Source organism: Pezoporus occidentalis, unplaced genomic scaffold, assembly GCF_034315485.1.
Source record: "Pezoporus occidentalis ecotype Australia unplaced genomic scaffold, CSIRO_AGI_Poc_V1 ctg193, whole genome shotgun sequence".
Classification (NCBI taxonomy): domain Eukaryota; kingdom Metazoa; phylum Chordata; class Aves; order Psittaciformes; family Psittacidae; genus Pezoporus; species Pezoporus occidentalis.
The window spans coordinates 660,512-675,787 of NW_026913782.1; the positions used below are offsets into that span (position 1 = coordinate 660,512).

Below are 15,276 nucleotides of genomic sequence, written 5' to 3' on the forward strand. Positions count from 1 at the left end.
GACCAGAATAAGTAAAACCTCTATTTCACAGTCATGTTAAAAAAAGAAGACAAGATACTTATTTGCTTCTATCATTGGAGCTGTCTTGTAGTGTGCTAAAACAAGGCTTACATCTTCAATGCTGTGGTATAGCTGGAATACTCAAAATATCCAGACATTAATGAAAGCTCTATTTTATTCATTCTGATCATCACCAGCAGAAATTAGATTTTGGGAAACTGCAAGAATTTGTCCTGTTTAACAATTTTTGGAAGAAAGATCTACCTGGGATGTCACAAGATGCAGCACTACAGGCATCATAGGAAGGCACATCTTCAGCTGTTTGGCCTGAACTGTTGATGGGTGTTTCCGTCCAGAGACATTAGTTAAGGCAGTGAGAATGTCACCTACAGAAAATAACATTTGAGACTGATTTGATGCAATTGCTTTACTAAACAGCAGCAAACGACATATAAACCAGCTCTGTTCCAGTATCCTCTGTTCAATCCGGTCCCCCTCCTCCTGCTGAAGGTAGTGCTCATGTGACTGCATGATAAACCAGGCTGATCCAGCACTTTTTCCCAGCTCTGTTCTCAGCCAGGCCAATTTCCTGCTCTGGCTACAGAGGCAGGCACACAAATGTGACCTCTGGCAGAAGGTGAGGATAGAAACATCAGGCAGGTGCAGAAGAAAAGATGAAAACCCCTCTTGGCAGGGTGAACATACACTGGCTTTAGGTGGCTACATATACGTGGAATTATATTCTTGAAAAATCTATGAATGCAGTTCTATTTCCAGTGAAATAAAAAGCAGATTTCTGATGACATTCCAGCTGAGCAAGAGCTGAATTCATCATGATTAGCGGGTGACATCATGCTCAAGCAGTATGTTTTTTCCTGCAGCATAGTACCACTGGAAGAAGACACAAGCATCCTCCCCCCTATAAAAGATCCCTCCACCAGCGACACACACATACATTGTCATAGAACCATAAAATGGCTTGGGTTAGGAAGGACCCTAAGATCACCCAGTTCCAGCCCGCTGCCATGGGCAGGGACACCTCACACCAGACCAGGTTGCTCCAAGCCCCGTCCAACCTGGCCTTGAACACTGCCAGGGACGGGCCATTCGCAACTTGTTTAGGCATTCTCATACACAAGATTAACAATAATGCAAGTGACCTAAAGCAACCTGAATTCTCATCTTCTCATAAAAGAGACAGCAGCCGGTCAACAACAGAACTTATTTGGCCCCATAGCAAACCTCAAACAAAATAATGAGGGAGCAAAATTTTAATTGCAATAGTGAAAATTATACTTCAAACTTCAGAAGAAACATACAAAAAAAAAAATCAAGGAACATTACATTGAGTTTGTGTTACATTGTCCCAGAAAAGCAAGACTGTGCATGGGATAAAGAACAGAAGCAGCTACAGAAAACTCACAGCTCATATGCAAAGAAGGAAATTCTGTCTCTATAGCCTGAAAATATTAAAAGCCAAATCCTGTCTTGAGGACACTTACTGTATTTTTACCCTGAGAGCTACACAAAACTGTGAAAAGGAAGTCACAGAGACATTATACAAATAAAGAATATGACTTAGTATTTTATATTATTTTTATGCCAGAAAAGGCCCTTCCTTTCAGAGTAAGTCACTTTATTCATGCTGAATAATACCAATGCTTTTTTTCTGCTCCCATGGAGTCCAGTTTTCAGCATAAGCAGGAATGGCAGATCCTGGCACTAAAACAGATTGTAAAAATATCTAGCCTGGAAGATTTGATTTGTTCTATAATATGCTGCTCACGAAAAAAAGAAAGCATTGCCTAAAACTTTCCAAATACATAAACCAAAAGATGGATTTTTCATCAACACATTTGTGTTTGAATTACTCGTAAGACTGTAATTCAACAAGACCTCTCTGTGACTAGCAACAAAGAACTTGCTGAACAATCTCCCTACGTTTCAAGTCCTATATAATCATCACATTTGCCAATTTTGCAGTTGATAGATATGGTTACTTTAATTTTCAGTATGATTTAAGCAAATTATACTTACTTCCTAGAAGAGATTAAATAATATAAAAGCAGAAATACAATTACTTTCTTACCTACAAGTGAACACTTTAAAAATTATCCACCCGATTAATAATTTATTTCATGTGTCTCAATGTATCTTTAGGGCTCATTTCTACAATTTGTGAATCTATTTGGGTTATAGCTACATCTGGTGGAAGAAGATGGGATCAGTAAGGAGCTTATATAACTGCATATCAAAAAAGCCAGCTAGGATTAATTCTAAACCAACAGTTAAACTGCTTTAAGCATTTCAGTTTGCAGATCCATTTTTTTCTTAGGAGCCTAGAGCTTTTACCCCCTCAAGCAGAACATGTTCCTTTATCATACTCAGAACAATAAAATGCCTTCTGACAAATGTGCACAAATATGGACAGATAATAAAAGCAATAAACACACAAATCTAGCTTGGAAAGGAAAACAAAGTGTAAAGGTTATGCTTGCTATAGCAGGTGTCAACAGCGCATTGAAACTGTGCATCAGCAGTAAAAATCCCAACAGAATACAAATTAAAGCAACTGATGTATTCGGCATTATAATGATAGATATTTGATGGTCAGTACTTCCAGGTTCTGAGGAAATATCAGGACCTACTCTATCAACTGCATATAGTACATACAGAGTGCAGGAGGTGAATTTCTGCCTCAAACGTTTATAGTGTGAGACTTTCAAATCACAAAATATAACCAATATGCAAACCTGCTACTTGGGTAGAAAAAAGGGATCAGGTGTTTGCAGGAAGGCAAAAATTTGCATTGATATAGGAAGTAAAGCTGCTTTTAAAATAGCAACATGACATTTAGGTCTACTGACCTTTGCAGTGCTACCAGTTCCTTTTCAGTATTCTAGGGATAATGTAGAGAAGATGAAAAATAAAACAGGTATCATCTCATCAGAAAATAATTTCATGAAGAAAACGTTTTATCATTCAATGACAAAGCACATACAATCAGGTGGGTTTGCTCCATTTCTTTTCTTGAATACTCCCAGCATTTCCTTCCTTGTCTCCTATTTAGCCTTCTTATGCTATTCTATGGGACACCCCCCCTTCCCCCCCACAAGTTTTAATTAGAATTTTAATGATGATTCAGACTAGCCACACTGATCTCATAATTTCTCCTTCATTCCTTCTTGCCTCTTCCTTTCCTTGCCTCCATCCCTCCACCCTTCCCTCCACTCAGTTCCTTCCCTTCTTCCCCACCTCTTTACTTCCCTTTCTTCCAATCCTCCTCTCTTCCCTTCCCCTCTCTCCCCTTCTCCCATTTCCCCTCCTCCTTCTTCCCTTTCCTCCCTAACTTACTTCCTTCCATCTTTCTTTTCTTCTTTTGTTCACTCCTAATCAGTTTTTTTCCAAACAAAGCCCTCATTTTTCCTGATAAAATGTATAGCACAGCTTTTTCCAGGAAAGACAATCCCACCATTCTTCCATATCTAGGATAATTCCTGTGACATTTCTTTCATTCACAATCAACCCTGTATTCAAATCTCAACAATAGATTCTCCTTATTTTTTCAAGATTTTATCTATTTCTTCTGTACAAATGGCCACAATTCCCATCCTATTTCATCATCTTCTCTTAACTGACTCCCCAGACGCTTGAACCTATTTCTTTCTACTTCAGTTTCTTCTCTGGTTGTCCAGTGAGTCCAAATTATGCCCTTCAGTTTGCAAGTTTTCTCCCATTTCCACGTGTGCCTTTCACTGTTCCTTCTGCAAGTCCCCTCCTCCCCTCGTCCCACTATGAGCATTTTCAGTGATGACAGGACTTCAGCTGCAACACCCAAGCAAATTTCTGCTGGAAAATATAGGACAAGGGGTAACGGGTTCAAACTTGAACAGGGGAAGTTAAGACTGGATACAGGGAAGAAGTTCTTTACTGTAAAGATGGTGAGGCACTGGTAATGGGCTGCCCAGGGAGTTGTGAATGCTCCATCCCTGGCAGTGTTCAAGGCTGGGTTGGACAGAGCCTTGGGTGCCATGGTTTAGTGTGAGGTGTCCCTGCCCATGACAAGGGGTTTGGAACTGCATGATCTTAAGGTCCTTTCCAACCCTAACTATTCTATGATTCCTGACTGAGCTGACAGGGCTTACCATGCACCAAATGAAAAACATTAATGGGAAGTGTAGGTTGGATGTAAGAAGATGCTCTTTACTGTGAGGGTGCTGAGGCGCTGGCACGGGTTGCCCAGAGAAGGTGTGGCTGCCCTATCCCTGCCAGTGTTCAAGGCCAGGCTGGACACAGCCTTCGGTGACATGGTCTAGTGTGAGGCACCCTGCCCATGGCAGGGGGTTGGAACTGCATGAACTTAAGATCCTTTCCAACCCTAACCATTCTGTGATTCTACATTTAATACAGAAAATCATGCATTCCAGTACAAATTATCTGATCATGACATAACTAAAAAATTCATGAAACTGGTAACATGCAAACTTCACATAATCAGATTACTACAGTCTTTCCACCTGTATACGGCAAGAGATATTTGTTTCTTGAGGGAGTAATCAAAGGCAAGATTTGTTCAGTTAACCGAGTGAATTTACCTAGAATCCCTGGCAGCTGCTGCACAATGTGACATACGAGAAGATCCAGGCATTTTGACAGGTATTCACTGCTGCCTTGCTGCTCTTTTCCTGGCGTGGTCTTTCTGCTGTCTCTTTCAATATACATCACGAGTCTATATTTAAGCAAGTACAAAACATTACCTCTCATTATAAAAAATGTCACTTTATCTCCAAAATACTACTGACCCAGACATTTACAGTATCTGCGGTTACAATCAGGACAATGCATTTGGTTTGGCTCTGTAATTTTGTTGAAATTTTAGTCTTGTTTTCAAATAAATTAATTTCAAAAATAACTACAAATGATTGAGTCAATGAACAAGAGGAAAGAAACTCTTAAGCTACTATAGGTGCATTGCTTAGTTTAGATGAATGTATGATGCTAACATAAGGAGCAAATCTCTCTGCAGACTCAGAGAGAGACTAGGCCAAGATGTGCAATAGAAGCAAAAGACTAAAGGCATTCATTCTCAACATGTAAGACTTCCAAGAGCAAAAGTAATTTACATCAAAGTAACAAGAGATCCAGCTTTCAGTCAAGAAAAGTCATACATACATAAATAATACTCCAGGCTTTCAAAATGTTACCACTAGTTGGAATGGCCATATTGAAAGAGACAGAAGTCCAAACTAGCTTTATATCCTTTATCTAGAAATCTGGCATTTCTAAAGACAAATTCAGTGCTTATATTCTAACTGCTAAGTGCTAGGTAGCTGTGCCATCCCACAGAACTATGGTAACTGATTTATTAGCCACTGGCTAACTTACAAGAGCTTGCTTTAATAATACACCAGTAACAGAATGCTCCAGGCAATATTTTAAAGCACTCATTTGAATAGACAGAAGGGCCACACTTCCCTTTAGGGAAATAATATTGACATCTGGGCCCTGGAGGCCCTGTGCAAAGAATCAGTTGCTGGTGAGTGAAATCCATGCTCTGGATTTTAAGAATGTACTTCAGTATTATCTTTTTTAATACCCTTCTTATAATGAATGCTGCCTTACAGAGGTATGAAAACATTTAAGCTGACTCAAGCGTACATAACAAAACTGCAGGACTCACAAACACAAAATGTTACCCTAGGAAAGCTGGTTTTCCATCAAAAAGCCAGTTTACTTCATGAAATAAAAACTACCCAAGAATGCATTTTTGCAGGATTAGGTCTCTAAACAATGCATGACTGTTATGGAATACTACAACTCACCTTATCCTTCCAGAACTATGCTGCAAAGATAGAGATAAATCAAAAGACTCCCTTTCACTTCTGCAAGAGCCCTGATGGAACACATTCAGCTGCACCTCCCAGAGACTATGGAGACATGTTTTTCTTGCAGTCTCTGGAAACTGCATTACAGGGAATTTTGGTGTGTCTGGTAGAAGAGAACTACTTAAAAATCTGATATCACACTTCAAACAGCATTTGCCTTAAAAAAGTTTTCAGTGTCTTTAATACAAAAACGTTGGACGTTTTAAATTTAAGTGGTCTAAATCCCTCCAGCCTTTCCAGGCAACCAAGTAGTTTTTACTCAGAAACTCTTTAACTTTGAACAAAAACTTGACAAAAGATCAGAGTTTTTATGTGTAGGGCTTTTTCTTCCAGAAAACACTTCCATCATTTAGTAATCATCCAAGTCTATATGGAAATATGTTTAGACCTGTTTACGTTTTACTTAAAATAGACTGGATAGAGTTCAACATGAATGGTTCTATTGCTGAGAGGGGGGTCATTTTTTCAAAGCATGTTTTAGTTAATCCCATTTGAAAAGCATACAAAATAAGTTCATTTATTCTAAGAAAGATAAAAAGTTTATGTAACCTCATGAATTCTCTCTTTTTCCCTTACCCAAAGCAAAATCTGCTCCTTCTAAGGCTCACTGGGACCAGAAGTTACTTTAAAAGCCTCTCCCAGTAACAGTGGTTTCCCCTTGTGAATAATTGTCACCTGATGACCCCAGACAAAAAGAGAACGCTCTTTTCTTGATAGTCTCATGAATACAAGGCTTCATACAGAAAAGAGTACACTCCTAATACACTGGCTCAAAAATACCACCCATTTTAAAGTATTTCAGGTATGAGTATGAAAATACACATTACATATCTAATCATCTTCCATTACTACCTTACCTTGCTTGACAAGTGAGTAGCAATGTCTCCCTGTTATTAATTAGAACTTGTAGCAGGACCAGAAAGGCTTTTGCTCGAATGAAAGTTGAAGGACTTTCAAGTAAACGAGTAATTGTAATCACAAAATCCTTGGTGGAAATAAACACAAGGATATTAACATTATTTTATGGCTAAAGGTTACTTGCGCTGTATTTTAACACTATATACATGTAAAGTTTGCTCATTTTCATGTGTTTTGTATGAGTAATTTAATTCTCATGTCACTCATAGGAAAAAATAAATCCATAAACCAATACTAAATATTGTCCGTCCAAGACAGATGGGCCCAGTGCAAAGGTGCTTTGTACATCTCTCTGAAGCTGCAACAAGCTAACACTATGTAATGCACTTTGTCTAAAATGGCACAAAATAAACTACAAAATATGACAGAGTTTAAAATGCCTTACCTTAAGGATAAATGCAGGCTATGTTAATATATTTTTAAGATAAAACTGAAGGATTTTCAACATACATAAATTTTCCAGCACAAATATGATTAAATATTTACCTGCTAACTCCTATACATGTAGGAAGATTAAAAACAACTTTCTTGGATACAACTATGTCTACATCATACCCTAAATTGTGCAACAGATGCTCCAAATAGGTGGAAACTGTTTCAACCTTCTCTGATTGTTCCTATCTTAATAAATTTTGCATTCCTAAAGCGAAGAACATCTTTGCAAGGAACCACCCAAATTAGGGCTTGGAAAGAAAGAAAAAGGATAAACTGCAAGCAGTAAGGCCATGACTTCCCTAATCCACTGACTACATTCCGTTCCTAGGATAAAATCACTTCATAAGAAGCTAAGATCCTTGCTAACTCCTTCCTCCTGTAAATCCAAATGAAAGAATAATTTTGAAAGTTAAACAAAGATAGTGATAAATGAAGAATAAACATGAAATATTTCCCTTCAAAAGCTTACAAGTGGATAGCTGACTGGATTCTGAAATCACAGCTTGCTTCTTTTATTCTCTAGCTCCCCCTATTTTGCCCTGTGAATTGAAATTTACAATTTCAATTGTAATTTGACTTTCTTCTCTAGTTTCTGGAATGTGGCCTCACACATGGAAAGATGCGAGATTCCTGGGAACTGCCTCAGCTTGTGAGAGAATAAAGCTGAGAATCAGAGGAAGGAAAAAAGAGCTCTCATATTATCAATAACAGAAGTATTATGAGTTATAGAAAGCGTAAGATTAGATTCATTTATGATCTGTCCAATGATATGTTGACATACCTTCAGGAGTTTTAACTGCTGTAAACATGAAAGGTAAATGAAAAAGGGGAAAGAGGGGAAAGCTAAAAAAAGGGGAAAGAGAGAAAGAGGAAGGCAGGAGGAAAAAACAGGAAAGGAGAAAAAAAAAGGGGGAAAGGGAACAAACCCATGAACAAACAAACCATATGGGGATGGGGTTTATTCCTCTGAGGAATAAAAATATCTGCTACTCATCTGTACTATTCTTCTACGTAGAAGAATTGGGTAGTTTTGTAAAAAACAAAACAGAATACTCAATATAATTTATTAGAAACAGCCTTTGCAACAATTAACTGTACCTCTTACAGAGACTGGAAAAAGGAGTGTAAGAGTTGACCAACAAACCATCGGCTCTTACTCTGATACCTACTTGACACTGCCTTCAAAAGCTGTCAGCATGGACAGCCACTACATGAATCCCTGAAAAACAAACTGCTGTTAATTATTGTAGAACTGTCTTGTATCTCTGTAATTTATTTCATGAACAGAAGAGTTCCTCAATCTTGGGCTTAATAAGCATAATTTGTGGAAACAGACTGCTTTAAACACTTCAACAGCTCATGAAGCACGGCTTGTAGCTCCTCTAGTATGAGCCTGCAGTGCTGAAGTTCTTAATATCTACTAAAAAGCAAAGGGTGGAATCTTAATAAAGAGGGTTTAAGGAGGGAGGAAGGAAGGATTCTTCATTTGTGGATTGGTTTGCCGGTTTTGGTTTCTGTTTGGGTTTTTTGATTGTTTGCTGTGGTTTTTTAATGAAATTACTCAACTCAAAGAAATTTTTACGTTAAAAAAAAAAACAACCCATAAAGACTTAGTGAAAAAGTACATGTAAAGCAACACTGCCTACTAACATAAATAGACTTGACAGACTAAGTACAGGGACACCATGACAAAGACACAAAGGAGGCCACAAGGATGCTCAGGAGCTGGAGCACCTCCTGTGTGGAGACAGGCTGAGAACATTGGGGCTGTTCAGACTGGAGAAGAGAAGCTGCGTGGAGACCCCAGAGCAGCTTCCAGTGTCTGAAGGGGGCTACAAGGATGCTGGAGAGGGACTCTTCATCAGGGACTGCAGTGATAGGACAAGGGGTGGTGGGTTCAAACTGAAACAGGGGAAATTCAGGTTAGATCTAAGGCAGAAGTTCTGTCCTGTGAGGGTGCTGAGGCACTGGCACAGGGTGCCCAGAGAAGCTGTGGCTGCCCCATCTCTGGCAGTGTTCAAGGCCAGGCTGGACAGAGCCTGGGGTGACATGGTCTAGTGTGAGGTGTCCCTACCCACGGCAGGGGGTTGGAACTGGATGATCTTAAGGTCCTTTCCAATCCAAACCAGTCTGGGATTCTACAATTCTAACTTCAAACCAAAGCACATCTATATTCAAGTCCTCATGCTCTGGAAAGCAAGAATATTCTTCTATTCAGTGCCATAACTAGATATGGCCAAGATAAAAAGAGACTATTGGCAGGGAAGTGAAGAAACAACCCAGCTGTGACAAGGTATTGCTGCAACTTTCCGAATAATTTTACTTATTAGTATTTGAAAAAAAAACAAAAGAAATAAAGCTCACCTCACCCTATTATCTGACCTCTGACACAACTTAACTGCATTTGAAAAGTTGAATGAGTGGTTTTCACTGAAAGGTAAATTCTTGGCAGCCAAACAGAAGTAATAAGCAGTGGTTTGGGGTTTTCTTTATCTGCTGTTGTAGTGTGGAAAAGATTTTGGATTTTGAGCTGTTTTTCCACACTTCATTTTAAAAACATAATTTCAGCTTTATTTGTTTTCAAGACAAGAAAATAAACCAGAAAGGCTTGGTATCAGAGAGGTACAAAAACCAGCCCCTTTTAGCTACTGCAGTTCTCTGAATATTTATACTAGCACAGATGACCACAGAACTGCATTTCTCTTTTGCTTTTGGCTTTTATTTTGTATCTGCTTTCATCACTGTTCTTTAAGGGAGCAGAAAACAAGCGCAGCCTGAAGTCTTGTAAGATAAGGGAGTTTCCAGATACCATATAGAAAGTTAAATGATCTCCATCTTGAATTTATATCCTTAAGCATCTTCTAATATATTGGTTTGCAGCTGTACAAAAAAGCTAATCACAACCTTGTCACTACTTCCTGCATAATGCTGAGGTCCTTATGCCTCTTATAGTATACAAAAATGCTACAGGAGGCAAAATGATGTGCAGGCCAACACTAGCCACTTGTTTTTGCTTTTCCCTTCTCTCATTAAGGTAGACTTGTGTGTCATGCTCATGGACTACTGAAAGTTGCATGGATTATTAAATTCAGGTTTCAGCAAGAAAACATTATTCCATGTAATGTGATAGGACCTGGCAGTTCTATTCAGGAGCAAGATTATACTTTTAGATCCTATTCATGAAAATTAGAAATCTATTTTCTACTTCCAAAATCCTAAACTATAATTTAAGCAAAACAGATATCTCTCTCAACTAAAACTATCTCTCTCAACTGAATCCCAAAAGATTGTTATAGATAAGATCTAGTTGGAGACCGGTCACAAGTGGTGCCCCTCATACAAGTGGGCTTGGTATTAGGGCCAGTTTAATACCTTCAGTGATGATCTTGGATGAGGAGACTGAGTGCAGCCTCAGTAAACATTTAGTCTGGAGAGGAGAAGGCTCATAAGGTGGGGTAAGAGGCACCGTATCGCTCCCTACAACTGCCTGACAGGAGGTTGTAGTGAGGTGGGGTCGGTCTCTGCTCCCAAGGAACAAGGGACAGGACAAGAGGAAATGGCCTCAAGCTGCACCAGGGCAGGTTTAGATGGAGCTGAGGAACAATTCCTTCCCCAGAGGGTGCTCAGGCATTGGAACAGGCTGCCCAGGGCAGGGCTGCAGTCACCGTCCCTGCAAGTGTTCACACAGCGTGGAGACGAGGCCTCAGTGCCATGGGTTAGTGGTGGCCTTGGAGTGCTGGGGAACGGTTGGACTGGGCGAGCTTGAAGGGCTTTTCCAAGCCAGCTGGTTCTATGATTCTATGACTGTCAGATTACAGCATACATTACAGCAGAGTATCTCATGAAAACACAAGCTAGAGTTCACATTTCCTTTGTGATTTGTACCCTCTCCAAGCAGTGGGGGATTACTTTTCTTTTTGAATTTTGCAGACTTACTATCAAAAAAAACCACAAACCAACACTATTTTTCTAAACGTGGAATAATTTGGTGATCAAAATAAAAAGCTTTTAATAGTCCATTCCAAAATTATCCTAGACATAAATCAGAAACAGTAGTTTTATTCAGTGACACTACAAAGAAAACCCCAAGTTATTAAAATGCTAATTTCTGCAAGATACTTCATCTACAAATTGGCCTGAGGTCCTTTAAGGAGAGCATAAAGGACGGCTTTAGATTCAGCCAGGACATTCATTATTTTCTCTTTTAAATGTCTGGGAGAGCTATGTCAAACAGCTGTCCCCATGCTTTTCTTATTGTTTTTCCTTAGGACTGTTATCAGTTATGGTCAGGGTACAGTTTTCCGATTTGACTGAATTCGAGCTGCAATAGCAATTTAAATACCCATTAGTACCATCTCTTGAAGATCTGTGAGAAAGAAAAACTATATGCCTCATTATCTAGATTTTAAGCAAAAAATACATAATAAACATTCCTAATTTCCTGCTATTCAGATACATAAATGTCACCAAATTAAGCATTTCAAAAGCACAAAACCACTACCAGAGTCAATTTTAACTTTCCATTAGTGAAATCCCATGCCAGTGAATAATATTAATCTGAAATCAAACCTTTTCTTGAATCAGCCTCTGTAGGTGAATCCCACATGATAACATTGCCAAAAACATGGTGAGCATGTGCTGCTGAATTTTGGATATTCCATTTGCCAAGGAATTTAGTACCGCTGGTAAGCCCACTTTTTCAATGACACTCTGGAAAGCATTAGGTGAGTGGCGAGTAATTCTGCATAAAGCCTACAAAAGTGGAAAAAAAAAACACAACAGTTATTCTATGGGATTATGATCTCAAGAAAAATAGGGAGAATAAAAACAGGTGGAGACTTTCCAACAGTTTAGGAATATAGAGAATTCATACAGTTCCATTCATAAAACAAGTATTAGGGGAAAAGGCTACTTATTTTGAGAGACCTGGAATTCTTCTAGATACATTGCTATGCACTCTATGCAGCTGAAACTAAAATACTCGGTGTGACAACATCAACTCATACAGAATCACATTACTCTTTCCTTCTGGAGAACAATAATGATGAAGCGGGTTCGCCCACACTTGAGTTTTATCAAGCACAGAATGCAGGCAGCATCAGATAATGCTGTACTAGAAATGAGCATAGGCAGCAGAAAACACAGAGCTGGCACCCACCACACAAATCCTTGTCACCCATAAAAGCAGGAATCTTTGTTTTCTCTGTTCATGGACTATAATCCGATATGCAGTAGTTCACCACTGGAAGTCCATCTTTAGATCTAGACACTTACTTTAGGTGTAGATACAGTGTTTAGTATAGTAAACATGGAAACTAATCTCCAAATAATTGATTTACAAGTATCAATGACTAAAACAATTCTAACAGAAAGTGACTGTACCCAAGTGAAGCAAGTACAAATCTGTTTAGTGCATACTAATTTAGCTATTTCATAGCAAACACCACCAAATGGCCTCCAGGGTGGATTAATCTCCAAGTCAACACAGCTTTTCCTTTTGATACTCCTGGAAATACAACCTTCAAGATACTGTAACTGCTTTTGCTCTCTCCAGATAAAGACTCTTTAAACATTTAAAATTTCATTTTCCTTGTTAGGATAGGAAAACAGATTATTTCAATTTGATACATGTGAAAATCTGAATTGGTTTTATGGAAAAACTCTAAAGGCAACTTTCTTCTTGAAAAGTAGGCAATATTACCACTCCTTTGTTCTCTTCAGACGAGCCATATTTAGATACTGCTGCTTACTTGGAGTGTATTCAGTAGCCAGGTTTCATTAAAGAGCAACTGCAGCCAATTAAATCCACAGAATATTATCATCAGGGAAAAGCTTTCCTTGTAAGAACCTCAGAAACTACCCAGTTCACCAGTGCCCTTGGAAACATTACTCAAAACACTCTTAAAAAAAAATAAAAGGAAGGTATAAAAGACAATGAATCAAAAGCTTATGACTTTTAAACAGCCATTTTATTGACACTATTCATCTACTCTGATCCTGTTCTTCCTTGTCCTTTCTGGTCCAGTAACCGTATTGATTGCACCCTTTTCTTTTCCTCCATGCCCCACACCTTTTAAAACACAGACAGTCCATCTCAGCTTGTTACTACAGCATGCTCTATTTCCCCAAGGATACAACCCTGCTCTCCACCTCTAGTCCGAGTTCTCAAAACAAGAGCGTGCAGGAGGTATGTGCATCCACTAAACTTACTCTCGAGGGTCACGTTACCAGTGAACTGCTGGGATCCAGTGCCAAAGCAACATGGAGCTAACTTGGAATGCTGACATGGTGTATACAGATTTGCCAGTGCCTCAGCTCTCTGCTACAGACCTCATCACACAAGGGTGACCACCGCCACAGGCCACCAGATGAGCCCCAGGCAAATCTAGTAGGAAAGACATGGCTATCTAGGATCACACTGAAGCTCTGGAGACAGCAGCCAAGGGATGAGGCTTTGAATTCCCACCAGCTCATATGTCACAGAGTGCTCTGCTGTAGGAGTGAAACCAACACTTCAGCAGAAAAGCAGGAGAGACTTTAAAGTGGGAGAGAAGACAAAGCATCCTAAACCACTTCAGTAAATCCAGTATCTGGAGAGAACAGATGGAGATAGGTCAAAAGGTGGTGGAGCAGGAATTGGGAACCAATGATGAGAAAAGGCAGGCAGTAATCTTGGAACATGAAATGATCACAGTGAGAGCAAGGCACTTTCCTGGCACTGTCATCTCTGTGCTTGCTCTCTGCAGAGCCTTAACCAGCACCTTTTCTCCCAGCAGCTCCAACCCTTGTATCATGATCCTTATCAGTCCTTCCTATTTGAAATATTCTATGATCATCTATACCTCATCATAGAATATCCACTGCCTTCAGGTCTTACATGCCAATACGGTGGCTGGATAACATTCACCCTTTCAGGATGTACTCCATGACTCTCAAGTCTGAGAATGAATACATTAACGTATCTGCAATACCCCTGTCTCTGACCCAAATTATACAGCACCAATTAGTCAAGAAAAACAAAATCAAAACAAGCCCCCAAAAGATTACGTTGAGCTTCCCCAAATTCATTTCCATTCAAGTGGCTTATGTTCTGTTACTCCTCCTTCAATGGAAAAAGCCATCTCAAAATCAAAAATTGTTTAAAAACCAGAATTTAAGACTTTCAGTCGACTGAAAATCTTCTTCTTGCTGCTGAGCTTGTCAGAATGTCACTCTGACACCTTACAGCATGATTTCTTCTCTGAGCCTAGCAAAATGATAAAAAGACAGAGCTTTCCTACAGGCAAAATCTGTGATATTTACCCGAGGCATGCTGGACTCCAAAGTGAGCAAAAGTACAGAGACACAGTCCCCGTTTGCCACCTCTGACAGGAGGACAAGGTAAAGTGTCACTTCTTGGCTCTAGAGACTGAAGACAGAGAATCTTCTTGATGTATTTTTATTATTGATCGAAATAATCGTTAGTAAAGTGCCTTACTGCTAATTATTCTCCGCAGACAGCCTGCTAGCTCTAGGTAAAGGTATGACACATGTATTTGTTAACAGAAATGTGTTTTTACATGTGAATGTAGGTGTCAGTCAGGAATAAATTCTTCAGGACACATTCAAAGGCTGCAGGAATGGATGCATAATAAAATACAACAGGACACTGATGATTTCAGTTGATGTGGTCATACAGAAGATAAATGCTTACAGATCTATAGGAACAATTTAATGAATGCAGAAATTGTCCAATATAGCTGGAGAATACGTTAATACTTTACTTTCAAAATCAGTATGCCACTGAAATCTCTATAAATTTCAGTTGTTAAAAGATCTGCCCATGTTAGATTTCAATATTAATTGTTGTTTTTTTTTTCCTAAAGATTATAAACCCAAATACCCCAGCAGTATTAACACATAACCATGACTTATATCAAGCATTGAGTAAGAAATCCAATAAATAAGCTCACCATCTTATTACTGCAGTGTTTCACTACAAAGCAGCAACAGAATTAGAGTATTACCTTAGTGTATCCTAATTCATAAGCTTCCTTGT

The 15,276-nt window shown here is 39.1% G+C and overlaps 1 protein-coding gene across 10 annotated transcripts in view; it reads right to left on the reverse strand.

Moving 5' to 3' along the window:
* Nucleotides 1–15,276, reverse strand: part of ULK4 (unc-51 like kinase 4) — a 198,949-nt gene that overhangs the window by 134,939 nt on the left and 48,734 nt on the right. For all 10 annotated transcript variants that reach the window (XR_009964477.1, XR_009964476.1, XM_062617176.1 and 7 more), the window contains 4 exons: nucleotides 11,808–11,990; nucleotides 6,743–6,870; nucleotides 4,596–4,729; nucleotides 265–386 (listed from right to left, as the gene is read on the reverse strand). Coding sequence is in view for 8 of the 10 variants with exons in the window: in XM_062617176.1 (XP_062473160.1) it covers nucleotides 265–386; nucleotides 4,596–4,729; nucleotides 6,743–6,870; nucleotides 11,808–11,990 (567 nt within the window). In the remaining 2 variants the exon portion in view is untranslated. The remainder of the gene's footprint in view (nucleotides 1–264; nucleotides 387–4,595; nucleotides 4,730–6,742; nucleotides 6,871–11,807; nucleotides 11,991–15,276) is intronic.